This window comes from Triplophysa rosa, linkage group LG18, assembly GCF_024868665.1.
Source record: "Triplophysa rosa linkage group LG18, Trosa_1v2, whole genome shotgun sequence".
NCBI classification, from domain to species: Eukaryota; Metazoa; Chordata; class Actinopteri; order Cypriniformes; family Nemacheilidae; genus Triplophysa; species Triplophysa rosa.
In genome coordinates, this window is record NC_079907.1 from 3,997,110 (window position 1) to 4,024,612 (window position 27,503).

The 27,503-nt window shown below is 37.7% G+C and overlaps 1 protein-coding gene across 4 annotated transcripts in view; it reads right to left on the reverse strand.

Moving 5' to 3' along the window:
* The window catches only part of ttyh2 (tweety family member 2), a 42,343-nt gene that overhangs the window by 10,797 nt on the left and 4,043 nt on the right, over nt 1-27,503 (reverse strand). For all 4 annotated transcript variants that reach the window (XM_057359047.1, XM_057359045.1, XM_057359049.1 and 1 more), the window contains exons 2-4: nt 17,616-17,791; nt 7,160-7,271; nt 25-245 (exon numbers count right to left, since the gene is read on the reverse strand). In XM_057359047.1, the coding sequence (XP_057215030.1) occupies nt 25-245; nt 7,160-7,271; nt 17,616-17,791 (509 nt within the window). The remainder of the gene's footprint in view (nt 1-24; nt 246-7,159; nt 7,272-17,615; nt 17,792-27,503) is intronic.

The following is a 27,503-nucleotide window of genomic DNA, read 5'->3' on the forward strand; positions in this document are numbered from 1 at the left end:
AGATGACGGCTCCCATCTCATTACCTGTAATACTCCATGTAAGCCGTCTGATCTGCTATGGCAGCCAGGTCTACTTTTGCTTTTTCCCAATCAGGAAGTCCCAGGAGCTGTTTAATGACGTTGTCGGCCATCTGTTGCATAAAATGCAGCGTCTGAACGAAATCTCCCCGTGCTGCAAAGATCTCATCCAATCGGGACAAGTGATCTTTAAGGCCGCTCTGCATCCCTCCCATAGTACCAGTCACCTGCGTGGGCAAAAAACTCAAAATGTTAGAGATGCCAGAAATCCTTTGGTTGTGAGAAGGGGATATGCAACACATGAACTAACAGATTTTTTTTGTGCATCCTAAAAAGTCGACACTAAAAGCATTTTTAAAGCAATTATAATAGACAGCCTATTTAATTGAATCCTATTTTAAATGGATTCATCTGCATTGATTAAAAATGGCACTGTAAAGCTGTTGTTAAATGCAGATGAAAACACACCACACACATTCAACAATAACACTGCCAAATTGCTGCATTGCTTGGCAGTCCACAACATAAAACAAACAACATACAAACAGTCTAATAAGCAATATTATTTGACAAAGGAGCTGTTTATTTCGAGAATTACACACAGTAAATAACACGCTATATTGAACGTTTTGTGTTTATGTTGTCATGTTATGTAAGGTGTGATTTTACCAAGCATCTTGTGGCGCATTGCTCCAAGAATCAGGCCTCTTTAGCACTTAATCAAAAAGCTTTCAAGCTTTTTCAAGTTCATTTGACTTCAATAAATTGTGTTGAACGGTCATACGTGCATGATAAATGAACAATACATGTTTGGTAACACACAATCAACATCGTAACAAAACATAAAAGTGCTTTTAAATAAAAAAATGTAATGTTAGTGTGTTCCTGTTTTAGTTAAAAGGCAATGAGGAATAAGACCAATGCACACACTTTTTGTGTTAAAATAACACAACTATATTTTGTTGGTTTTAACACAAAATGTTTAAGGAAACACATTTTTGAGTTACTTTTAACTCAACCTTTTGGGTTCTCACTTATTTATTTAACACAAAATCAACACAAAATGAAGTCATGATATGGATTAAAATTCCATAACACAAAAGTGCTATTTAACACATTGAAAATGCTGAAAATTTATGCTGAAAACAGTGTATCTGTCCGAAAACCCATATTTTTATTAATGACTTTGTGCTTGATTTCTCATATATTGACTCTTTCACAAGTGTTTCTTTTTTCAGGCCATACAGGTGCATGCATATACTGCACATTCAAAATGAGAAAAAAACTAATCCAATAAAATTAGGGGATTTCCAAGCAAAAGCTCCATATCCTGATTCCTGAAACCAAATACTGATGGCTCAGACTAAATTCCCAGCAGACCTTCTTCTGGTTATGACATCACTGCTAAACAACACAGACTGATGTCATACCTAACACCGTGAGAAACTCAGCCCAACATTGTTAGCCTAGTTTAATCGGAACCCAGTGTCTTCTCTGAAAATGAGATTTAATCTTCACAACAGAGCTGCATTGTCCTGAAATCTTTGATTTTCTTGAGACACAGAATCCTTGATGTTTCAGACTCCGTACGGAACACTGAACACATCTTGAATGTTTCTTGGCAAATATTTATTGCGTGGCCACATCTGCAACAATCTTGGCACCATTTGAACTCACAGGGGTTCAATATCTCTGCCCATCATTCAGCTAATGAACAAAGCCCGATATCCGTGCGGGATTTCTTAAGCCACAGCTGTACTGCATACGAGGAAGCGGTTAAGATAGCAGATTTTTTTCCCTGCGCCGCGGCTCTAATTGATTGTCTCTGGTTTCTGTAGGCGCTGTGCTTTTGCAATTAAATTTGAATGGAAGAGCTGAAGCGTGAAATAGAGCACAAGCACTAAGTGCCTGCTCTATATCCAGATATGGATTTCTATTTCTCCATTAAACTAGTAGAGAAAAAAAACAGTACGACAAAAATGAGGTAGAAGGAGAGATGTCAGAAACAGCGTGATGACCTTATAGCTCACAGGTCCTGTCCTAATAACGCCTGCGGAAATGTCAGGAGGTTTGCCGGGGGAACTAGTTCAGAGGTTCTCAAGATAGCTACAGAGAACAAATTGAACATAAAAATCAAACATGGAAGATGACTTTAAAGGCCTCAACCCACCGCAACAGCCTCGGCTGCTCTAGACTCTGTTATATCCTCTCTTATACTTTTTAAAGTTGAGTTGTTTAAGTTCAGAGTTTTGGGTTAAAACGAAGAAGAAAAAAACATAAAACCTTCATATCAGAAAGTGAGATATAACAATCATATCCACTTCATCCTGAAATGCTTCAGCGAATGTTAGATTAACTTTCTGCCTTGCAGATGATGGATGAACTGATCTCGGCTTCAAGTCTACATTACTGTCATCCCATTTTCTCAGAAATGTGGTTATTTTTTGGTGTTATGTTTCAGTGAGCATATGGTTCTTTGAAATGGTAAAGATTCTCCACCAACAATCAGCAAAAACTTTCAAAACTATTTTAAACGGATGCTTTAGGAAGAAAACTTGTCTTGCATTTTAAACAGCTTTGAATACACAAACAAATTCTGAAGCACACACAAAAAACTATTTACTATTCTAGAAAGAAAGAAAGAAAAAGAAAGAAAGAAAGAAAAAGAAAGAAAGAAGGACAGACAGAAAGAAAGAAAGAAAGAAAGAAAGAAAGAAAGAAAGAAAGAAAGGAAGGAAGACAGAAAGAAAGATGGAAGGAAGGAAGGATGTAAAAAAATAAATAAAAGAAAGACAGAAAGAAAGAAAGAAAGAAAGAAAGAAAGAAAGAAAGAAAGAAAGAAAGAAAGAAAGAAAGAAAGAAAGAAAGAAAGAAAGAAAGGAGGAAAGAAGGAAGGAAGAAAGGAAGGACGCAAAAAAAGAAAGAAAGAAAGAAAGAAAGAAAGAAAGAAAGAAAGAAAGAAGGAAAGAAAGAAAGAAAGAAGGAAAGAAAGAAGGAAGGAAGGAAGGAAGAAAAAATGAAGAAAGAAAGAAAGAAAGAAAGAAAAGGAAAAAAGGAAGGAAGACAGAAGAAACAAATGAAAGAAAGAAAGAAAGAAAGAAAGAAAGAAAGAAAGAAAGAAAGAAGGAAAGAAAGAAAGAAAGAAAATGAGGGGCAGACAGCAGGTGTGTAGAGCACTGTGGCTTATAGTCTAATCCGAAGTTCACAACAAATGTGAACAATCACGTTCCACGCTCTTTATTACTCACGAGAAAAGATCGTTATTTTCACGTAGCCCGATTCGTGTCATTCGCACCGCCTGCCGCAAGTTCGCGTCTATACGCGTTTTTGCATTGACTTTGTATGTAATTTACTCGCGCAAAACGCTTACTTCGCGTTTGGTGTGAACCCAGTATTACAACTTGAACCCATACAAAATCGACCCTAAAAAACTCGCTTTTTTCTTGTTTTTGAGGGAGTTTGTGTTTAACCCTAGACAGGAATAATCACAAATGCGCATTTTTTTTTATCTACCCTGTCAAACATTTTATTCACTTCTACTCACTGAAAACCCAAACTTCAAATGCCTAAACTTGAGGAAAAATCCTTGTTATAGTTAAGAGGCTTGCATGGGTCCAGAAAAATGCAATCTAGCCATATATACAAATAAAAGTGACTAAACATTGTCCCTGATCCTCAAGTGCCTCTCTGCAAGCCAAACAGATTCAGCGGCGATCTCACAGTTCATTTGCAAGCACAGAGGGAGGTGGTAAACAAGAGACCTTATGGCCCAGAACCAATAAAGCCCAAACCCAAGCAGTCCACTCAACACGCATCCAAAAACAGACACATTCTGTGGATCACTTCTCCTATCTCATGTTCTCTTGACTCCCCTGAAAAAGCAGCCCAAACAGCGAGAGAACAAAAAGAAGCAAGCATGCATGTGTGTACGAGAAAGAACAGACATCTGCGTGTAATGGATGCCAAATTAAATCATTGTTTTCAGGCAGACAGGCACAACCATTGAAGAGACTCAATTGGGAAGTCGAAGGTTTCTGTGAGTGACTTCACCGAAGGCCTTTGTTGCAAGGCCTTTTTATGGCTAATTATGTGCAATGCATGCTGGGATTTCAGACCGTCTGAGACAGTGGACACTTTGTACCATTGGAGAGACCTGCTCTCAAAGGAGCGTCCAAAAACGAAGTGAGGAAATTTGTTTAAGGATCTCTGCTATTCTCAAGGGCTTATGGTAAATTGAGCTGATGCTTGAATAACTTAAAGGAATGGTCACAAAAAGCGAACAGTTTCGTCAAAGAAGAATGATTTTACTAACACAAAGAGTATATATATTTTTTGAAGAAATATGTTTTTTGTCATACAACCATATTTCAGGGTCTGTCAGTCATTGACAAAGACAATTCCAAATGCAAATACACTGTAAAAAATGTTGGTTTCACTTAACAAATTTAATGTTGTGTTTACTCATATTTTTAAGTTGATTAAACTCGAAATTAAGTTAAATTAACTAAAAAAGGCAACCAGGTAACTTTTTTAAGTTGAACCAACAAAAAACAAATAACTTTTTACAGTATAGAGGCTTAGTCCAAATATCAAATTTAACTACAAAACCACATTTTGTAAACCTCTCCTGAAGCCACATGACAACTTTTACTGAAGAACAAAATAAAGTTGTATGAACCGCTACACGATCTTTCAGTTTTCACAACATTGCAATTACATTACAATTACATTGAAAATCGTTAACATAAAACTTTTGCATTCCTCTTAAAACAAATAACATCACTCTTGCTTTAAGTAAACAATTCTAGTAAAACGATTTACATTTTTGGATGAACTGTTCCTTGAACTAAAGATCAAAAACATCTAGTGCCTTTCAGCCACATGACATCATTTTTTCACAGCAAAGATCTCTTATCTCTAAGGCAGATTGCATAAAAATCACATCATTATTATTCCCTCAAACTACAGTTCCTAGGTCAGTTTTGCCTTTTGGCTGCTGATGAATCGTACAGTGGGTTGAGGGGGATCGTGTTGACCTCGGATAAGTGTGTCTGACTCATAATTCTGAGTGAGACAGAAACAGATGCATTAATCTCCATTAGCGCAGATGGAGAATTAAATCCTCTACTCCAAAAGTACAACTATAAGTGTGCCTGGCACTTTACTCCTTTAAGTTTCATCCAAAACCATCAACACTTGGCCAAAAGCTCAAACAACAGATGTAAGCGATCGCTGGTGACCTACTGCCATGTTTATGGTCATCAAATCAATACAAATGTTGTTAAGATTCAACTAAGATGGATGCATTTGGCATCAGTCACTATATAGCGGTTGCTGATGATGTCATCGCATGAACTGGGCTAACATGCAATGGACCGTAGTCAGGATAGACAACATATTTAATTTGACCTGAATGTGGCTGCGAGGCATAGAAGATAGTCTTAAAGGCCTCTCTTACTGAGCGTTCCCACCAAACGCGACGTAGTTGGACGCTTGGACATTTTGAGTTTACTCGCTTCATTCGCGCGTGAAATTCGCGTCATTCGCGCGTGAAATTCACAACAGACGCAAGCTTGAAAAAATAAAATGGCGGCCGAAATGCCCGTTGGAGCATAGTTTTGTATAAATGTAAGTTTCATTTCCACTTTCAACAACTTCTGATTGCATTTCTAGCGAGAAATTAGTATTGTAGTTTTTAAATATGTGATTAGTTATGCAAAGACGCTCTCTGTTTATAATTCAAATAGACTTCAGTTGCGCTGCTTATCTGTTTCTCTGGGCTGCCTTCGTGCACAGACGCTGCACGTCACTACTAGAGCAAGCTCCTGATTGGTTAACGCGGCGTGAATTTTCACCAAAGTTCAGATTTTTCAACTTGCGCGAATCACGCATCAAACGCCCGAAACGCTCAATTCGCACGAATCGCGTCATTCGCGCCGCAAGGAGGTCTATAGCGTCTTTGCATTGACTTAACATGTAAATCACTCGCGCTTAACGCTTCATTCGCGTCTGGTGGGAACACACAGTTAAAGGTGCAGTGCGTAAAATCTGTGCCAAAACAATTTATTAATTGCAAAACTATTGAATAAATATTTTTTCACTCCGTTGTTCAGGTCAATAGCAGAGAAATGTAGTTAGTTTAGTTAATATAACCAAGCAAAAGTTATCATTGCTTCTGCAGTCCTCCACTCAAGAATAAAATGGCTAAAACCCGAATCCAGAGTCCCGAGAGGCACGATCGGCTGCGTGAAATTGGCCTGTGAAGCAGGATTAATGGTCTTAGTGTCACTGTCAGCTCTACGCATTTAAATCACAAAAACTGCGACGGATATAAATAAGGCTCTCGGGTCCGTCTGAAGATACAGGAATTTGGTTTTGTTCGTGCTCCAGCCTTCGGGGCCGTGAAAGGGACAATGACTAAATGAAAAGAAGCCTTCACAACTATACAAACATAAAAGGCTGTAATAACCAATTTGAGGCATTTTTCTACAACCACCCCAAATCACAGGAACACACTGGGAGTAACATACACGGGTTGCCAGATCTCCGGTCAAACACCAGCTCTCTTTCAATGTTATACGGCAACTTGAGAACATATGTTAACATCTCAGTCCATTAGATTCAAAGTATTTTGTCAATCCAGAGCCTATCAGAGATGCACACACTCCAAGTTCACAATCTCTCAAGACGTGCGGTTGTATGTACTGTACTGTAGATGCATATGTCTTCAACTACGGTCTGACTTTTGTAAATGGATGTCAGAGAATCAATCATGCAGGCAGTGGGGGGCAAATGAAAATTCAGAAGAAGATTGTTGGAAAAGTCAAACTACCTGCATATGCTGGTTAGGTAAGTATTGAAGCGTTATTTTTTTCAACAGGGCTATAAGGATACACGGACCATCTGGCTGATGTTTGGTTGTGAAAAGGTGCAGAAATATTTGCAGGGTGCGAACGTAGCATCAGATCACTTTCAGGGTGTGAAATTGGGTTGGAGAAGCCAATGAGATGAAACAACAGACTGAATCTACTTACAGCCTTATCTTGAGACAACACTCAGATTATTCATTTGACAGAGAGTCAAAATCTGTCTGAAATTTTGTTATTTATAGTCTGATCAAGGTGGCTATATTTGTACTTACCAAGCTGTCCACTCCTGCCAGCGTGTGATTGGCGTTGTAGAGGGAATAGGTCAGCTGGTACACCCCATCATTGGTTTCGCTGTTTCCATAGAAACCCACTCCCACGGCAATACTGCGAAGTCACAAGGTGAAAAGTTACAATTAGTTACAATTAGAGTTCCCACACAGCTGTACGCTCTTAAAAACAAATGGTGCTATACAGCACTAAAAGTTGTTCTCGGCTCGTAATCATAGGGGAACCACTTTAAGTGCTATATAGAACCATATCTTGGTGCTTGAGTGGTTCTTCAGAGGTTCTTTAGGATGACTGAGGTACTATATAGAACCGCTTAAGAACCATACAGCACCGTTTCCGTATAAAGAACCTGTTAAGCCCCTGTATGGTTCTTCTATATAGCACATCAGTCATCCCAGAGAACCGCTGAACAACCAATCAAGCACCAAGAAATGTCTCTATATGCGGTTCCCCTATGATTACTAGCCAAGAACCATTTTTTTGTAGGAATAAACTATGCATTTATTGTGCTTTATGCATTTAAAATGTGCTTGTAGACATTAAATGCTTGGATGTAAAAGTGTCCTCAAGTAAAAAGGCACTCAATGATAAACACACCAATCCATTCTGAACCCAGTTTGTTCTATAATTCACCATATAAAGATCTCTAAATTCACAGTCGCTGAGAAAACGTCATTTCAGAAAATGTTCCTTGAACTCAGCTAGATATGGTTTTAAATTAAAGGAGGGCCATATATAACTCTAGCTAGGAAAATAAAGGCAGCGTGGTTGGATGGGTGGTGCATGCGGGGCACATGCAGGTCTTTAATATTCAGCAGAAGCCGTGCCGAGCCAGAGGGTAATGTTCCCCACACAGAAATAACATAAGGGTTGAGGAAATGACAAACAAGATGGTGCCTTCTGCCAGCACAGCATACAACCACGATAAGAGACAACCAAGTTATGATGAAATGATACCAAATGTATTTCTGAAATGCAACTAAAAGAGTTTAGAAACACAGTACAACCATAAATATTCCTATTTTCTTTAGGAAACTACTACACAATTCACACGGCGCCAAAATATATTGACATTTCATTCTTTTTTGACCTTCTATGTTCTTTTCTGGTTTTAGAATCAGTAGAAGTCTAAACCTCTAAACCTTCCAGAAAATACACAGGAACCTACTGGAAAATGTATCGCAATATAACAAATAATACATTTCTATATGAAGAGTTCAGATGCAAAGTCCTCTTAAGAAGCCTTTTCGTTTAAATAAGCATTTTTCAACAGGCTCCAACACTTACTTTCAGCAATAAATGCAATTTCAGACCGGTCAGAGAGTGGTATTTAGTGGGTTTTGAAGCAAAATTATTAAGTTAACGCATACAATGCGTGGAGAGCATTCGCTCAACATCGTAATCTCATTTTTGACTTATAGAGGGTTTTGAATCCGAACTCTTCATATATTGGGACCAAGTGGTTATATTTTGAATTATATGGAAAGCAAGACGGAACAGCAGCAATTCATGTGTTATTTAACATATTAACAATGTATTTTTTCAAATATCAATTTATTTAATATGACGACATTTAATAAATAGGAGGAAAATATTTTCTATTATCTGACACTGATGGAATCAACAGCAATAAACAACATTTTGAAAATACAAAAATCCAAGACTTTTATTAGTCAAATGTGTGTTCCCTGCGAGCACATGAACAACATTTTAATTGATCTGACATAGGTGTTGGGGTTAGATGACATGACATCACTAGGGTGTTGTTGGTGGCTTCTTTCTGGGTCATTTCAAAAAAGCAAATCGGTTTTACAGAACTGCACATTTAGATCCTATATTTTACAACAGAACATATAACGCATAATGTTTCCCAACTCTTCTTCAAACCTTTATTCGGGCTCAGACATCTAGTAAACAGCTGGCCAAATCAGACAACTGTCTGAATGTGTCTCTGAATGGAGATTCAGTGCCAAATATGACATTGCCAAGCCATCTGCAATATCAAAGAGTCAAATTAATGACCGCGTAAATCTTTGGCATGGTCAACAGAGACAAGCTTGAGACTGAGATTTTTAGTGTGTGAGAATTCAGTCCTCCACCCCAACCAGCAGTCTTATCACCAGTGGGAACCGGAAGGGTCATGTATAGAAAATATGATGTCAGTCCCATCGTCATTCTCGGTATTTGGCTCATTAGCCCCCAGAGGCCCTGAGAGGTTATTTGTGCTGGTCATATTTCAACAACACAGCCCAAGAAGTGGTTTTAAGGTGCTGATGTCATATCCTGCATTGCATTGTTGAAACAAACTGGCCTTTAAAGTCGGTTCTCCTTTGTATTTTACATGAAGTCTACATTTGGGACTATAACAGGCAGACTAATAATGGAATCAAAGGGAAAGTTTGGTTGAAGAACAGTGATGGATTGTGGATGATGCTAATGGTGCAGAACTAAGAAGAGCCTGCAGGGGGTGTCTGCTTTTGTCTTTGTTGGTGAAAATAAGCACACACACACTTAGACAAAGAAATAAAGAATACACAATACTTTGCAGCAATGGGCTGTCCCACGTTGCTTTGTTGATGGTACATGGATGGCAGAGGAGAATGTGTGTGGTCTCGACCAGGCGATTTTATTAAAATGACAGGAAGAGATCATTCTCATTAACAGAACACTCTCTAGCTAAACTGCATTACTCTTCATCTCTGTTTTAAAAAGCGCTTTGTGGAAAAAAGGCGAAAAAAGAGCTTCCCATCACCCAAAATTATGGATATTTATGTTTCTCTAAAAATCCAACCCATAACCTCTCCAATGGTCTACCGACTGAGCTACAGCCGACTGAGAACAGCTAGAACAACAATGTTGAGTCTTCAAAATAGAATCAAAGTGCTAATGCTTCCACAATGACCATAGCTCTTTTACCTCTACATGGTCCGAAAGAGTGCCAAAAAAGCTTTGCTCTGGCCTCAAAAACTACATCTGAAAATACCAGGCACATAAATAATAGCTAAAAATAAGTGACAGTGTTTTTATCAACAAGAGAGGAATGGAGAGAGACGGTAAAGTGTTTTTTTTAATGGAAAGTCGCACATAAAATGTTTCTGTTACCTGACAGATCTTAATGAAATAAATGTACTGAAGTATCACCCGTTTATTTTACAGCACAAGACTGTGCACACCATCAGACACTTGATTTAGCCAATCAGAACGTCCTTATTTTTGTAAATATTATGGCAAGCCGAACATCGAGAGCATCGTTCTGAAGATGCTCTTTGTTTTTGACAACTAAAGAGTTTGTGCTAAAATTGCTTGCTGTTCCATCATCTCCAAACATCTCTGTGTGCATGTATGCTTTTGAAGGGGCGGGGTTTTAGAATAAGGAGGTGCGGCTAATTCTCAGGCACTCTTTGGAAAGGAGTACATCTTTTTATAAAGTGCTTTGTCTTTAAAACTATAACAGAGCGATAATTTACATGTCATCTCACCTCCTTTTCTCACTTTAATTTTAACACTCCGTGTTACTAAACGAGGCATCTTTCAGAACAAGATTCATCTGTCACCATCCTCAGACATTTCTCTCCCTGAGCGGCAGCGGTGGATTTTTAGTTCAATCACCGAATTTAACCACGGGCCTTTAAAATGACAAAAGCCTCAAATACTGTAAGTTTGGGTTGGGATGGGTAGGCTTGTTTGCTAAAGCTACAACCATCTGTCACACCATCTTGGTCTTGCATGATTCATTCCAACATGACTTATGAATACCACGGCGACTCCAACTTTATGCCACAATTTCCTGCTTCATTTAGTTATTAAAAACAGAAAAAGACCAAAACTAACAATATTAACAGCCATTGATGATTTTTATATCATATCAAGTTTGAAATCACAAAACATTCGAACTAAACTATACAGTTACATTATTTTCAAGTGCTTACACTCAGGTGCTTTACGATGCCATAGAAGAAAATGTTTTGTCTATATGGTTCCATAAAGTACCTTCAACATTCAGATTTTAAAAGGTAAGAGAGAGATGGTTCTTTGAAGAACCGTTGACATCGCTGTAAAGAACCTTTTAAACCCCTTTATTTTTAAGAGCGTACCTGTGCTTCAACACATATTGAATCGCAACTCATATTCAAGGTATCATGATCATATACAGTAGCACAAACATGACATTTAATTTGGGGTATTTTCTGACAAGACAAGATCCAGAACACAAATCATTGCTATGAAACTCATACACAGTTCTTAGCTCAGCATGTTTGCTTCAGTCATGAGGAACAAATTAATGAGTAGCTAATGAGTGCTAATCTAAAGTCAGTCATTAGCAATCTGTCTGGGTGTCCTGAACGGTGGGTGACGGGATCGAGACCTGGCACGCGCATAACAAAGCTGCAGATGGTTTACAGATGCCAGATAGCAGGTGTGCGTGTGGCAGAGAAAAACAATCTTTGTTTGAAAAAACGTCCGGCTGTGAGATGCACGGAGGTCAGCAATGACACGCTTATCACACAATGAGTGAGAGCTGCACGCATAACAAAAATATATATACTAGAATAAAAACAATTCATGCATAAATCAAAATGTCATTGTTTACACCCCACTATGCAATTCCATATAGTATTGTTTCTGTGCAACACAAAAATGAGGCATTAGGCCGTGTTCACACTTGACTTATTTTTTGACAAGAAAAAGTTGACAATGGTGCTTTTGTAGTAAAAAATAATGTCCCCAGCGTTGTAGTTACAAATAGCAGACGGCCATGTTCAAAGATAGCATTTGTGCACGAAGGCAGCTTAGAGAGACAGGCTTCATAGGCAGCGTAATGGGAGTCTATTTGAATTACAAACAGAGCGTCTTTGCAATAACTAATCACATATTTAAAAACTACAATACTAATTTCTCGCTAGAAACGCAATCAGTAGTTATTGAAAGTGAAAATTAAACTTACATTTACACAAAACTATGGTCCAACGGGCGTTTCGGCCGCCATTTTATTTTTTTGAGCTTGAGCCTTCTCGACTAATCACGTTCCTCGCATGTTGTTATGGAAATGACAGGTCTCTGTCATTGGTTAGCTGTGAAAAAGATGCTTGACGTAGGGCGTTTTTCCCCCCAAAAAAGTTCAACTTTTTTCAACCTCAAAAGATGCTCTGAGCTGCAGAAAAAGACGCTGGCATTTAAAAAAGCGATCAGTTGAAAACACGGTTTACTCCATAGGACTATAATGTAAAACAGTCGCTAGCAGCTTCAACAAAGTCAAGTGTGAACACGGGCTTAGATGTTCTTGTGCTCTTTTCTATAAATGTAAGTGATTGGTGCTGTTATCAAAAAAATCGTAAATATTTATACAAATATAAAAGCAATTTTGAAGAAGTCATATACACACACACAGTGGCATGGGGAAGAGTAAATTATGTGGTATTACTATTCCTTTAAAACAGAAGCCTGGAGATTTTACCTAAGATTGCCATTTTTGTTTCAAAGAGGAAAGAAAGTAATTGTAACAGCACAGAGATGAGTAAACACTGTCAAAGTTTTCATTTTCTGGAGGGACTTCAAACAAATCCTACTTTGAAATGCTCCAGGACGAGTCATTACTGGTGATTTATTAATTACATTTTTTCTTTAAATCAAAGCGGTTCATCTTTTCATGTTGTGATCTAAGGGACTCTTGTAAAAAAGCCCTACATCATTATCAGCAACACAAGCTGCACATTAAGGGAACAACTCTATGGCAAAGAAGCCATTGCCCAGTTCCTATTCAACAATAAAACAAAAAACAGGACAGAGAACTCATCCTGTAGACTAGGTTTGTCCAAACACATAGACGTTTATCACCTCTTTAACATCATCATCATCATCAAAACCATAATTTAATAGCAAGTTGAAAATTAGAAGAAGTTAAAATCAAAAAAATATTTCACAAAAAACAGATCTCAAGCTGCTCAATCCAATCCAACTTATCGGTGGCTGATTTTAGATTCTGTCACCAATCAAGACACACCGGAGGGATACAGGACCCCCAACATACCACATTATTTTACTTCGCATGACCCAGGGACCTCACAGAGATACCTGTACAAAAATTGACATTGAGACAAAGTCATTTTAACCAGATGAGTCATACACTAACAAAATGAAGGTGCTTAAAAGGTTCTTCACAGTAATGCAATTCAGTCAAAGATTCTTTAAACAACCATCTCTTTCTTACCTTTTTATAATCTAAAGCAGTGGTTCTCAAACTGGGGGCCATGGCCCCCTGGGGGGCCCCAAGATGGATCCAGGGGGCCACAGATTTTGTGGCATTTTATGAAATATAGAAATTTATCATAGATTTTATGCAATCAAACATCAGAAAAATGACACCACCAACCAAAATAATTGAGGTTCCAGCATTGTATAACTGAATAAATTTTTGGTTTAATTAAAATTCTAAATTTAAGATTATACGTCTTTATATGGGGGGCCGCAAAGCGATGCACTTAACACAAAGTGGGGCCTTACAACAAAAAAGTTTGAGAACCACTGATCTAAAGAACCTTTTTCGCCACAAAGACACTTTTGTGAAACAGAAAGTTTCTTCAGATGTCAAGATTATTTATGAAACCATTTAGATAAAGACTTTTCTATGGTTTCGTGAAGCGCCTTTAGTGTAGGTTTTCTACCAAACCATATTATGAAATACTTCACTATTTGACTGCACAATACATTTCTTTAGGGATAAACTTAATAGGTTTAGTAGTTAGAAAAACTTCTGAACAGAGACTTCTGAGCATTCTGGCATGTGCTAGAAACCACATTAACATTTAATGCAGATGAAGTGAACCCTGCTGATGCAGTCTGCCAGTTTTAGAAATGTTAAATAATAGAAGGAGAGGTTTGGAGTGTAATTCAAAATTTCCAAAGATGACTGTAGACTTAATTTGATTTTCATAAAGAAGATGATAAGAGTTGATTAGTTCTATTGAAGTTTCAAATAAATACTTTTAATTTTTTCTACATTCTTTCTTAACAGGACTACGGCAATACAAACACTTCAGTCAGCAGGTACAACAAATAACAAAAAACTTAAAATGACGAATTTCATCATTATATAGTGAGAACTACAATTTTATTGTCATATGAGTTAAACTCTTTTGAACTTGAGCATGTGTTTTACATAAAAAAGTCAATTAAAATGTTTTAATCACATTTACATGTACTGTAGTATTATTTTTCAAGTAAAAATCTTCTCAGGCATTATGTGGATATTTTAACCTCAGGTTTAAAACATGCACACGATGCCACCCAAAAGTGTTGCCATTATTACAGGCCAAGCAATATTCAGCTCGTCTGTGGTGTTAATTTCTGGCCCCATAGACATACACAGACGATAAACTGCTTTGGCCCCATTTGCTGCGTTGCGTCAACAAATCTGCCACATTTCAATGGTTTATGATCTACCTGGAGTCCAAAAAAGTTGTCACTTTAGTTACTCAGAATATCATGTGGCGCTCATGGCAAGTGAAAAGCAGAAAAAATAACACAGCACATATCATTTTCATGCAAACACAGCTAAACTTCCGTCAGTCGGGTAAAGCGGCATTGATGGGCATGCTCTATCTCTCACGCGCGCGCGTGGGCGAGCTCTTTCGCTCGCTGATGACGCATGGGCGTGCTCTTCAGGGAGAATTGTCCAATAAGGGACTAGGAACCCTTGTTACAAAATGGGAATCCATGTTCGAAAAAAACTTTCCGAAACCTGTATGAACCCTGGCGGAGTGAATCGAGCACAGAAATTCAACGTTCAACTCGTTTTTTGACAAGGTGACCACGTTAAGCATGTCAGAATGCATGAAATGGTCTGTTACCCGACCTTTAAGTTAGTATTACGTTTGTCTGTATTCTAAATCGATGTCTGTTTAATGTCAAGATAAGGCTGCAACGCATGTATCCGAACATACAGCAGTAATTGAAAGAAACCCAGGATTAATAAATTAATATAAAATGTATTACGGTATCACGGAAATGCTAAGATTATTGTTTTAACTCAAGTATTTCACTGTATAAATGTCATTCTCATCAGCTGTTACATTCCAAATTCCTGATGTTGAACTCATACAATGCTTCTGCATGTGACCCAACAGTGGGCTCTGTTTAACCACAGAAGGCTTCAGAATACAGACAGCCCTGACGCTAACTCAATATAAACGCAGATGAGTGTCATGGGATTAAGAGAAAGTGGTTTCCTAATGAAATAATGCCATTCATATAGGACACAACCCACACGGATTCAATTGAGCACTCAGCATTTCTTCTGCGTTTTAAAAAGTGTGGTGATGATGTAACCGCTTATACAGTACTGGAGCTGAGAGTAAAATAAAATATCTTCCTGCAGCTAGTACTAAGTTGACCAATTAAAGGTAACATCAATCAAAACTAAATAAATCACCCAGAAAATGTGTCATACTGTATGCTCATGGGATACAAGAAGAAGATTTTATTACTCAAAAAAGCTAAAGCACTTTGTTTGTCAATGTAATATAGTTCACCTCAGAAAAAAATCTGCATTTTAAAAGACTCATGCCACACCGAACTCCTCCATTAAGCAACAAGAACATAAGCCATTTCAAGGGCTAGTTGTTTTAAAAGTGAATGCCTCACACTCTTAATGGTCCAGGGAGGTAGAGAACGCTAGCATCTCGCTCAACTCAAAAGATCAAAGGCCTGTCCCGGGACGCCCAGAGTTATTCATTCCCCTTGTTTAAGTTCAAGAAACTAGTCAGACTGTGAGTGTTCCCACAACCCCTCCTCTCATTCAGAACTGATGGACAATGCGGACAGAACAAAACTGGAGCGTTTCTATCGCCGGTCACAGGAATGCAGACCGCTCTCTTCGCCCAAGCACGGTTACCAGAAGCACCCCAATGAACCATAGTGTTTGTTGAGTGGAAAAATAAACGAATAAGCCAAGACCATACAACCTCAAAGAAACTGTGAGGAAATCAAAGTGTGTGTGTTTGACAGAGAAATGCTAAGTTTATTCACTAGATTTTCTGTTATGTTAGTTTCTATAATTCTATAATGAAAAAAAGACAGTCATTTTTTATGTTTTACATTAAGAAGGAAGATTCAAGTTCTGACTGTTTACATGAACTCTTGAACTCTTAAAAAACGATGGCCAACAATGTGAATCCTCATGATGATGTGAGGAACAATTTCAAGGCTGTGAAATTGTGCTTTTCACATCAAATATGATCTCATTCTGTATCATCTTTAAAAGTCTATTTTTTAGCAGTTTATTCATTCACTGGCATCTCTTCGTAAACTTGTCTGTGTCACAGGAACGAGACTGAACAGTATGATTTCTGTAGACAGCGAAAGGAAAATGGAACAGCGATGAAGGTTTGACAGCTATGAGCTAATTTGCTGAGGGGGATTTTTTCTTGTTTTTGCCACGCTGATGACATGTTTTTTTACCCATCAATCATTCAACATGACTGTGACAGATGACAACAAAGCTAAAGCTCCAATTCCTGATTCAAAAAAGATTTCTGATTTTACAGAATTTGCTGTGTGTGATATTACGGAGGATCTATTGACAGAAATGCAATAGAATATATATAACTATGTCTTCAGAGGTGTATAAAGACCTTACACAATGAAGGGTTATGTATTTATTACCTTAGAATGAGCTGTTTCTATCTACGTACACAGCGGGTCCCCTTGCATGGAATTCTACATGTTGTTTCTACAGTAGCCCTAAACGGACAAACTGTTCTACAGAGTGCGTTTCGTAAATAATATGTTATCTCCTTCGGCAAAGAAGCGAAAACGTGACAACATCTGTCACTGTAGGGCTTCCTAAAGGAGGGGTGAGTGGTGGACTGAGCCATTGGTTGCAATTCATATCCTCACCGCTAGATGCAGCTAAACTTCACAAACTGGACCTTTAAGGGAGCAAACGGGATCCAGTAATTGTAATGTAGTAGCACGATTACATTGAAATTAGTTGCTTGTATTTTTTCTTTAAACTGCTGAAAGAGTCATTAATAATACATTTCATTTTCTAATTAAAATCACTTTTGATAGTTTTAGCGATTAAAAAAAAAATTAAACGTAGATTTGAACTGTAAACCTTTAGTTAATACAAATGTATTCTACACACTAGGAAAGAAAAAGAAACGAATACTGTAATTTTTGTTGTTTTTTTGTAAAATGTTTTGGACTAAGGTAAGTCTTTTGTTATGTAATTATGTTGAATTTCAACGGAACTGTGTCCAATTTAATTCAATTCTCATGAACTGAAAGGACACCAGCTTTTAATACCTGCCAGGGACAGCTTAAAAAAACAACACATCTATAACCCCCCAAAAATCTCTCATACGTTATTACATATAAATGCTTAACTACACCTGCAGAACTGGTTTATCCTCCCAGCATGAGAAAAGCGGGTGTACGTACCAGCAGATGAGCCCTGCAGCAACTGCTGCCCACGTGACACAGCAAGAATTGGACTTCTTACTTTCTTCTTCCTCCTCATCTTTTCGACAGCAGCACAGACAGCTCAGGTATATCGCCAGGCACAGCAAGTTTACACCAAGACCGGCCGCCGCTACACAACCCAGGAAGATGAGAGACTGAAAAAGACAGAGACAGATGTGTCCTAGTTAATCAATTTACCTTGGTCTTGAATCAAAGGGATACAGAATACAATTTGAACACATTTAATGCAAACATGCTTCACGTAGCTGTAACATTTAGCTTGTAGCGACATGTCCATCTGTATCATCTGTGACTTTACATAAGCATCTTGTAGCAGCAGAATGAGGTGGTGACCCCCGAGATGTTTTCCAGAGTAGAGACAGAACAATACACCGATAAGATAGAGGTCCTTTCAGGTTTCAACACTCGGTAATAACTTTACAGGGTTCCAGTTGATAGATGCCGAGCTATTTTAGTCCCTCAGCCTTTAATGGGGACACTAGGTATTGTGTCACTGCCAAGGTTTAGTACTACACACACACACACACACACCATTAGTAGGATGACCATATTTTTACTGCATGCGTATTTTTGTGAAGCAGATGAAAATAAATGGAGACTTGAATGCATGGATTTGTTTGAAAATTATAATCCAGTTTAGCAGTGCATTATGTACTAAGGGCATTACGGTCTGTAATTTACCCCCAAATATGTTTAGCCATAAAATGGCAAAAAATTTGGACTATTTGACCTCTCATGCATCAGTCAGACAGCTTGCTAGTACTAAATTGAGTTCTCTCAATCTCTCAACTCTCAATGCTGTTGTAATGGGCATGTGTTGATGTCAAGCCCTGGTTAAAGGTCTGAAAACCAGAAATGTATAAAAGCATTAAGCAAAAACATAAAATGCTCGATAGGACAATTATAACACAAAGCCACACGCACACGCGCACACACGCCATATCCCATCATGCTCTTTGCTCAGAAGGGGATGCAGAAAGTAGGGCAGCTATAGCAGGCAGCTCAGTCTCTGAAGCTACTTCTTACAACACATCACTTTCACTGTTTACTGTCTGTGTCTCTTACAATCTACATCCTCTACTTCATCCTGTGAGTGGTGGGCCATTCCGAGCCATCTGTTTCACTGCCATCTATTAACTTTGAGACAAACGAGTCAGCCTGTTTACCCACAATTCCATAGGAAACATTCATCTGCAGAAAGAGAAAAATCTTTCAAACCACAATGACTTTTTTTCAGTGTCATCTCAGATTCAAGCCCTAATTCTCTTTTATAGTAGATTTACTATACAATCCTGATACCAATATTTAGAGAGCAGTATATTTATTCAGATCGATAGAAATCATTTGGAACATATCAAACTATTAATATATTTATTTAATTAACAAATGTAATCTCGTTACATTCATTTAGGCATTTAGCTGACACTTTTATCCAAAGCGACTCACAAGAATTAGGAAAATAATACTGCGATATCTGCCTAAATATTATTTGTTATACTTATTTATAATTTTATCAGATATTATAGTATTCACTTTTCAGATATTATAGTATTTATAACTATTAATATTTTCATAATGCTATTATGAAAATATTTCAGTAAATTTAAATAAAAAAAATCTGCCTTATTATTTGAAAAATTAAACCGAAATTGAAAATATAACCTCAGCAGTAAAATGAAAAAGAGTACAAATAAATAAATAAATATATTTTTAATTAACACACATTATATAGCAACATAAATAATAAATAAATAAAATTATAAAAGCTCATAAAAATTGCTAAAAACTAAAAATGTGCATAAAAATATAAAAATAAAAGCCAATTCAAAGTATTAATAAAACTAAAGTAAAACATTCTTTTTACAACTCTTACAGTACACTTACTGTAGATATCCACCTTTAATTTAATATTGGCCACCCACCTGTCTGGTTAATAAAATCAACATTGGCTTTTGAAAAACACATACCAGTTGTTGACCTACTAACCGTTACATACAACTATGAATTATTAGACATTTAATCACATTCCAACAGCATTTAATTTCAGTCAAATTCTCCAAAAACAGAGTTCTTTGTCTAAACCCCTTCCTCCACCTCTGAGGATGGAGAATTCCCACAGCAGTCTTTTGTGAAGGACAAACAACGGGGGCTGATGAAGATACAGTAATGAGGAAGTGGGGGGAGGAGGGGACAGATACTGCCACAGGGGGGTAACATAAGCGGGGATGGGGTACTTCAAAATGCTGTGAGAGGGTGTGTGGTTTAGGGAGGCATCTGTGTGTGCTTGTGTGTGTTTTGGGGGGATGCTAATAAGCACAAGGAGCGAGGCAGTTGGTGTGAAAACATGGGAGAAAAAGGACTGGCATCATGTTTAATGCTGTTGGCCAGAAACAACAGAAAATAAAAACCCTGACACACAAATAAATATCGCTACGGCAACCGCCAAGTTCGCTCTCCCCTTGTAGTCAAGTCCTGGCCCGGGACAAATGAGACAGCATGTGACTACATGGCTGGAATTACCCATGTCAAGTCCTGTGATTTCCCTGAACTACAGGAGAATTTCACATCAGTATGCTTAGATGTCAATATTTGATGTGAGGTCTCTCTTAAAGTTTTTAAAGCATTTTTAAAGATGCTTTTAGAACCAGCACATCCATAATGGTCCATATGGGCACATGAAAAGTAAAAAAATATAATAACTTAATTTAATGTTCTATGAAGTGCCATCTTTTCTCCATTTGCTGGGTATTACGCATCTGGTTTGTGCATTTTAATTCACAGAACTCCTACAAAGTATGTTGTCTCCGAGAAAGACGTGTGTCATATAATGTCTATAATAAATTGCATATTTCCCTCTGGACTCGGCTAACAGAGGTTACTGAAAAAATAAACAGACGGTTCAATATATTGAACCACATATTCTCTATTAGAGTTAATATTTCATATAAGTGCTGCCCACTCAAAGCCACAAAACTCCAACTACGACAAGCTACAGATTCTGCCATCAGTGAGTGACAGGGATAGAGAGGCTCAGAGTGAGTCAGAGAGAGACTGATGGAGAAAGAAAAATGACTGGGCTATATGATGTAAACAAGACTGATAGGCAGGGCAGAGAAAAAGATTGCTTATACTGTATGCATATGCTACAGAGAGATAGAGATAAAGAGAAACAGAGATAGAGACAGAGAGAGATGCATTTAAAACCACAACAACTAAGGCCATTAAGAATATAATGAATAGTTTCAGAATGAATTTAGAATCTGCTCCAAAAACACAAACAGCAAAAATTGTGCCACAGCCTTATCAGGCCCTGACAATGTTCTCTCTGCCACAAACATACAGACATGCAACAAAGTAATGGAATAATTATAATGAATTGTCAATTCATAAAATGGTCATATTCACAAATACCGTACAAGCACACAGAGGATGCATTAACCCATGAATAATGAAACCCCTGTATTATGCTCTATGGTGGCAATAAAGAAGAATTATTTACACTCTCAATCAATTTCGATCCATACATAATCCTTTTTATTCTAACACGCGCGTGCACGCACACACACCAGTGAGAGTAACAATGTAGGGCTGATTTTCAATTAGCTGCTGTTGGCCTTTCAGTGTGTCCACAGGTCTGAGCCGCAGGGTTTCCACGAGTGTTTACCACTGCATTTCTAGCCATTTTACAGTCAAGTCAAAAATTATTATACAAAATCCATAATTACAATCACAATTTTTAAATCCAAACTGAACGCATATTGTTGTGAATAATGCATTTCATGTTGACCCCTGCGGAGCTCGATACTTTTCGATGCTCATTCCAACTTGTGTCAGAAGAAGACAGACGGATGGGTGGTGAGACTGAGCGAGATAGAATAAAGGAGAGTGAAGAGGTGGGCTAAGAGGAGGCAGAGTTGGGGAGGGAGGTGTGAAAGAAAAAAACGGGCGGGGTACAAATCGGGGATGAAAGAGGCTCAAACCGAGGATTATGGGTAAGGAGTGGCGTTGAAGTCTCCAAGGAAAAGGACAAAAGACAGAGTAGCCCACGTAAAGGCAATTTCTACCCATCATCACCCGCAACCACCCACTGCATGTGTCTGTCACAGAACACTGCTGTCTTTTTTGAGAAATGAAGTATTAAGCATCTTTTTTACTCAATATAATGTTTAATTGAAGCCTTAAAGACATACTGAAAACTGCTCATGTATTCAGCATGTGATGAGAGAGACATTTGTACTGTATATACGTTTAGCATTCTCTCTCTCACAAGACTCCTGAATGGAGATTTAGTGGCACTTGCTGAGGTAAACATTTCTATTGTTCATACTCGGAGTTTTGAACATACTTTACCAAAACATTAGGTTTTGTGCTACAGAGATTATACCTTAAAATGTGACTTTATGAGGAGTCTTGGAGGTCTAAGCAATTTGAGTTACTTCATTGCCAGACAGATAATAAACGAGTGCATAAATCCATTGGACTTGTATTGTAAAGGGGACCACAATATCACGACTTGGGCCATTTATCAAAGATCATTAACTAAACATCTGGAACATCTTGCGTAACACTCAAAAACATGCAAAAAACTACTCCAAACATCTTGTCAACTCCCGGAAAACAAACCACAATATCCTAGCAATGTGTCTGCAAGTTTTGAACAGGCGAGAACACTAACAGTTCAGAAAATATAAAGGTAATAATAGTTTACATTAACTCTGTAGAATAAGGCTGTAAAAATTAAAATAAATAAAAAAGTTTCACTTAAAAAAAATATATGACAAATTTCGAGAGATAACATTTTAAAACATTATTACATTAAAGATCAAACTACAAAGTCAATATACATACAATTCAAGAAATCAGTAAACTTACGCTTACGCTTTGTGATTTGATAAAAGTTTATAATGCCTTATAAATGAAGTTACTAAAATTCACATAAAGAATGAACAAACTTATTTTTTGCACTTACAATGGCCAGAAAAAAAAAACTAAAATGCATCTCACTTAGTTTTCTGTTTGGAAACCGATACAAGAATCCAATGTCAAAACGATTTTGTGCAGCACAAGTCGTTCAGATTATGCACAAACGTTTTTCACTGTTCAACACAAACAGTTCAGCGATTCAGTAAACAGCTCTGTGCTGTTCTTTAAAAAAAATTTTTTTTTTTAAATTGATTTCACATCCACAGAAACATCAAACAAATACAAATAGAGCAATTGGGAAGACATCAAATTGAACCCATTAAAGAACACAATGCAATATACATATAAATCCACAACTGCTCCAGACCGTTCAGATGATACCACAAGTAAAGGCAAAAAACAAAAACAAATATATACAACAACAACAAAAAAATAATATCAACTAAATAAACAAAAAGGACACACAGAAAATCATAATAATAGAAAATGATCACTATATAAACTTCCAGACTCTCCTCCCCATGCAGCTCTCTACTTTAATCTTAAGTGTCTGCCCTCTGGACACCCTTAAATAGGAGTCAACTAAGTATTCTGTGCTGTTCTTTGGCTTACTTGCTAGTGCATCCACAATACACAATATTTCCTCCGGGGTCATTGACATACAGATCAACCTGTGCTTTGCAGGCTTGAGGCCTGGAAAAACAATGCTTCACAAGCCCCAATAACACAGTCGCCACAAACAGGCTTGTTATAAAACTAGATGTGAATGAGCAGCCACAGATAAAGCCTTTACGCTTTGAGAAACAAACAGAGCAGAGTCAAATACTGTTTACTGCCCGAGGGAAGATCTCTACACAGAGACAAACACCAGAGTTTGAGATTCTTACTGCAGGCCCAGACAGAATATTACAAGTGCAAGTAGCCTCATTTCCAGAAATTCTATAAGGCAGCAATATGCAAGAATGTAAACCGACATGATAGTGTTTCAGTTTACATGATCAGCTTGTTTGAGTAAGTGATATAACCGTCTATAATAAAACATCTAAAGCAGGTTCCCAACCTACTGTATATACATGTACATTCAGCAACCCTCACCCCATACACAACATTTGTAATATAAAAAGCCACGGAAAATTAAGAGGCCATTCCAAATTTTCATTCAATCAGCATTTCTAGATGTATTGTGGCCGTTCCAGTCCGGTGTCTGTTGAATTTCAGTAAAATCAAACCTCAGGAGTGACAAAGTCATCCAACAGCAATGTGAAAGACGACAGCATGACAAGACATGAAATCAAGGTCATCATAGAAAAAATATTTTTGAACTTTTCTTGAAAACATGTAGAAATATGACTGTTGTATTGCTAAACGTGAATGTGAACTTGTTTTCTTTGCAGTATTTGAGGTCAGAAGAAATGCAGAGCCTCGTTTCTGTTATTTTGACATGTTTCTCCAGTTTTCATTTTATGAAAATAAATGCAATCAAACACTATTTTTATTTGAAATTTCGGAGAAATGTTGTTAGTAGTTCACAAAATGATTTTACCAAAACACACAAATAGTAAAAAAAATAACTTTAAAATTGTCTCTTAATTTTTCTGCGGCTGTATGCTATCATAACATTAGTGATCGCAATTGAGATTGATCTCCAATAAAACTAAAATTTAGGTAGGTTTTGTGGTAAGTGTCTATTTGTTCATTCTGTTTTTTATTCCACTCTTTATTTTTTTCTGTTATGATTTTACCGTGACATTGACAAGCATGTAGGGCTGCTCGATTATGACAAAAAACATATTCACGATTATTTTGGCCAATATTGAGATCCCGATTATTTAACACGATTACTCATTAACTTTTAAAACAACATAGAAAATAAATAACTTTGCTTTTAAACTGTGAATTCAACTGAAAAATAAATGTAAAGAAATAGCACAGCTGAACCACTGTAAAGGAAAGGGGTGCGCTGTGGATTCATACCACAAGAAAAGAGAGGATCCTTGCAAAATGAAATGTGGCACATTTGTAATTGTTGATGGCCAAAATTGACGATTACAATTAATTTTCGATTAATTGCAAAGCCCTACAAGCATGGAGAGAAAATTATGTAAGTCGCTTTGGATAAAAGCGTCTGCCAAATATGTAAAAAAAAATAAAAATAGACCCTATCTCACTGAGCATGCGGCACAACTCCTTGTCCAGGCCCTGGTAATCTCAAGATTGGACTACTGCAATGCTCTCCTTGCTGGTCTTCCTGCAAAGGCTATCAAACCACTCCAGCTGGTTCAGAATGCAGCGGCACGTCTTGTCTTCCAACATGCCCAAAAGGGCTAATGTGACACCCATTTTCATGAATTTCTGTATTTGGCAAAAGTATGCAAAATGGGATTCACCCAATAGTGGCAAGATTGCTTTTATTGGAAGTTCCGAGCCAAACTTTAGCTATGTAATGATGGTCACAGCAGGTGGAGAACAGCTGTGTTCTCTGGGAAAGAAATGCACTCAAAGGAGTGAATAACATGCCATATTGACATCATCAATCTTATGATCACATCTACAACTTCATTCTCATGTGCTATGAAAGGTAAAGAATTGCATATTTCTTTTGAGAAATCTGGGTCTATACACCTTTATGTATTAAGAACTGTGAGAAATGCAGTCAGTGAAAATATGAAAGCACTTCATATGTATGCTAATTCAATATAATGTTTTTTTCCAAGGGTTTCCAAACAGTGCCAGTGAACAATATCAATATAAATGAACTTCAGTGCTGGTTCATAAAAAAACCCAAGAGCTGCTACAACTGGTGTTTTACAGAAAAGCAGCGGCAAGACTTTAGGAAGAACCTCTTCAAATCTCAACGGAGCCGTCACGCTCACTCTTGCCTGTCTTTGAAAGGGAATGAGGGGTTGGGGAGGGAACCTCGGGGGGCTTTTCCAACACAGTGCACTTGGATGAACCTCCCCCCCACCCTCACAGCTGAGAGAACGTTAACTTCACCCAAATGACCTGCTCTTCTTGAAGGGGGAAACAGGAAGGAGAAAATAAAGATGTCATACAGTATTTGAATTTTATACATACAAATAAACAATTTCTGTACAGGCACATGCTTTAAAGTCTCGGCAACAAGAAGGTTATTCAACATTTCAGGAATCGTCACTATATGGGGCAAGTTGTCACAATGGAATCAGCCAGTAAGAGGTCTTTTAACCAACATTTCAACAATTAAAAAACAGAGGTTATCAAACAGAAAACATGAAAAAGTTAACATGGGAAAAATATGATTTATATCAAATGTCAAAATCACATTTGTGACAACCAGCCCCAGTCTCCCCTTTTTATTTTCCTTACATCCGTGTACAAATATATTTTGTTTGTGTTTATTTTACAGTTTAGTCAGACACAGACTGTCTAAAGAAAGAGGTCACTTCCCATTTCCAGTAAGCTCTTACTGGGAGTGTGAAATGAAACAACAGCATCCTCCTACAACGAGTCAAATCCTTCACATGTGTTACACACTGTGAGGCAACTCAATCCTATCTGATGGAATACAAACCTTATGAAATCGAATCCGTTTAGAAGAAATGAAACTAACATCGATTAACATGCACAACACATCTCAAAGACATGACATTAAAACACTTGCAGTCAGGATCTTATGATTAGCCAATAACTTCTAAGCATCTAGGTCATCATCTGGCCACTGATCTCGATCAGAGACCGATACAAAGAAAGGATGACTATGACAGGCAGGGTTTGAGGAACAGCACAAAAACACTATTCACTGACACCCATGCCCCCCTCCCTTCCTAACATTTCTGACCCGAATACCACAAACTGACAATCATCTTTTCTCTCAACATAATTTCTACTGCAAAAAGTCAACTGAGGAATGAAAAATCCTTAAAGGTGCTGCGTGTCATTTTTTGGAGGATCTATTGACAGAAATGCAATATAATATGTAGGGATGCACCGATACCGATACCAGTATCGGTATCGGCCAGATACCAAGCTCATGTACTCGTACTCGTAATGACACACCGATACCAAAGACCGATACCTCAAGTGACATACATAGAGCCCTATGATTTCCGCAATGTGGAAAACGCAGATGGGATCGAGGAATCCAGGCATTTCCTAACAAGAAATTAGCGCTGAACAGCTAACAGCTAATGTAACAGTTAACGAAATATTCAGATACTGTTTAAATATGTATTCAGCTTGTTTTGCGTTACCATGTGTGAAAGAGTGGTGCGATTGCGTGTACTGAACGAATTGTGCTTGTGAAGCTTTCAGCGCCAGCGTTTCACTGCACGAGGACACGAACACATAAACAAACACCATTTGCGGCGATCCGTCAAAATAAAAGTCCGGTTAACTTAAACAAACGCGCTTTGCGGTGTCCCGTCAAAATAAACGTCCGGTTGACTTGAACATGTTATAATACACTCACATTTTACCACACCACCCCCTTTAAATATTTTATAATCCGACAACAGAGTATATTGTTTACTTTAGTAAACTGAAGTAAATGTGCTAGTAAAATTGTGCTACTTATCATAAAAAATAGAACTTGATTAAAAAAATAGTACTTAAATTAAAGTAGACCTAAAAAAAAAAGAAAAAAAGAAAATGTACCAGTAAGATACTGGTTTATTAACATTATTGTACATTATACAGGCATCGGTTATAGGTATCGGCGAGTACCAGAAAAAAAATATCGGTACTCGTACTCGGTCTTTAAAAAACGGTATCGGTGCATCCTAATAACATGCATAATTGTGACTTCACAGTAGGGCTGTGACGGTGGCCGTGACAACCGCACCACCGCGGTGGTAAAGTGCCATGACGGTGGTGAACTTCCACCGGCGGCGGCGGTAGTGCACGTCACTGAATAGAAGTGTAATAAAAATGACAGTTGCGATAAGG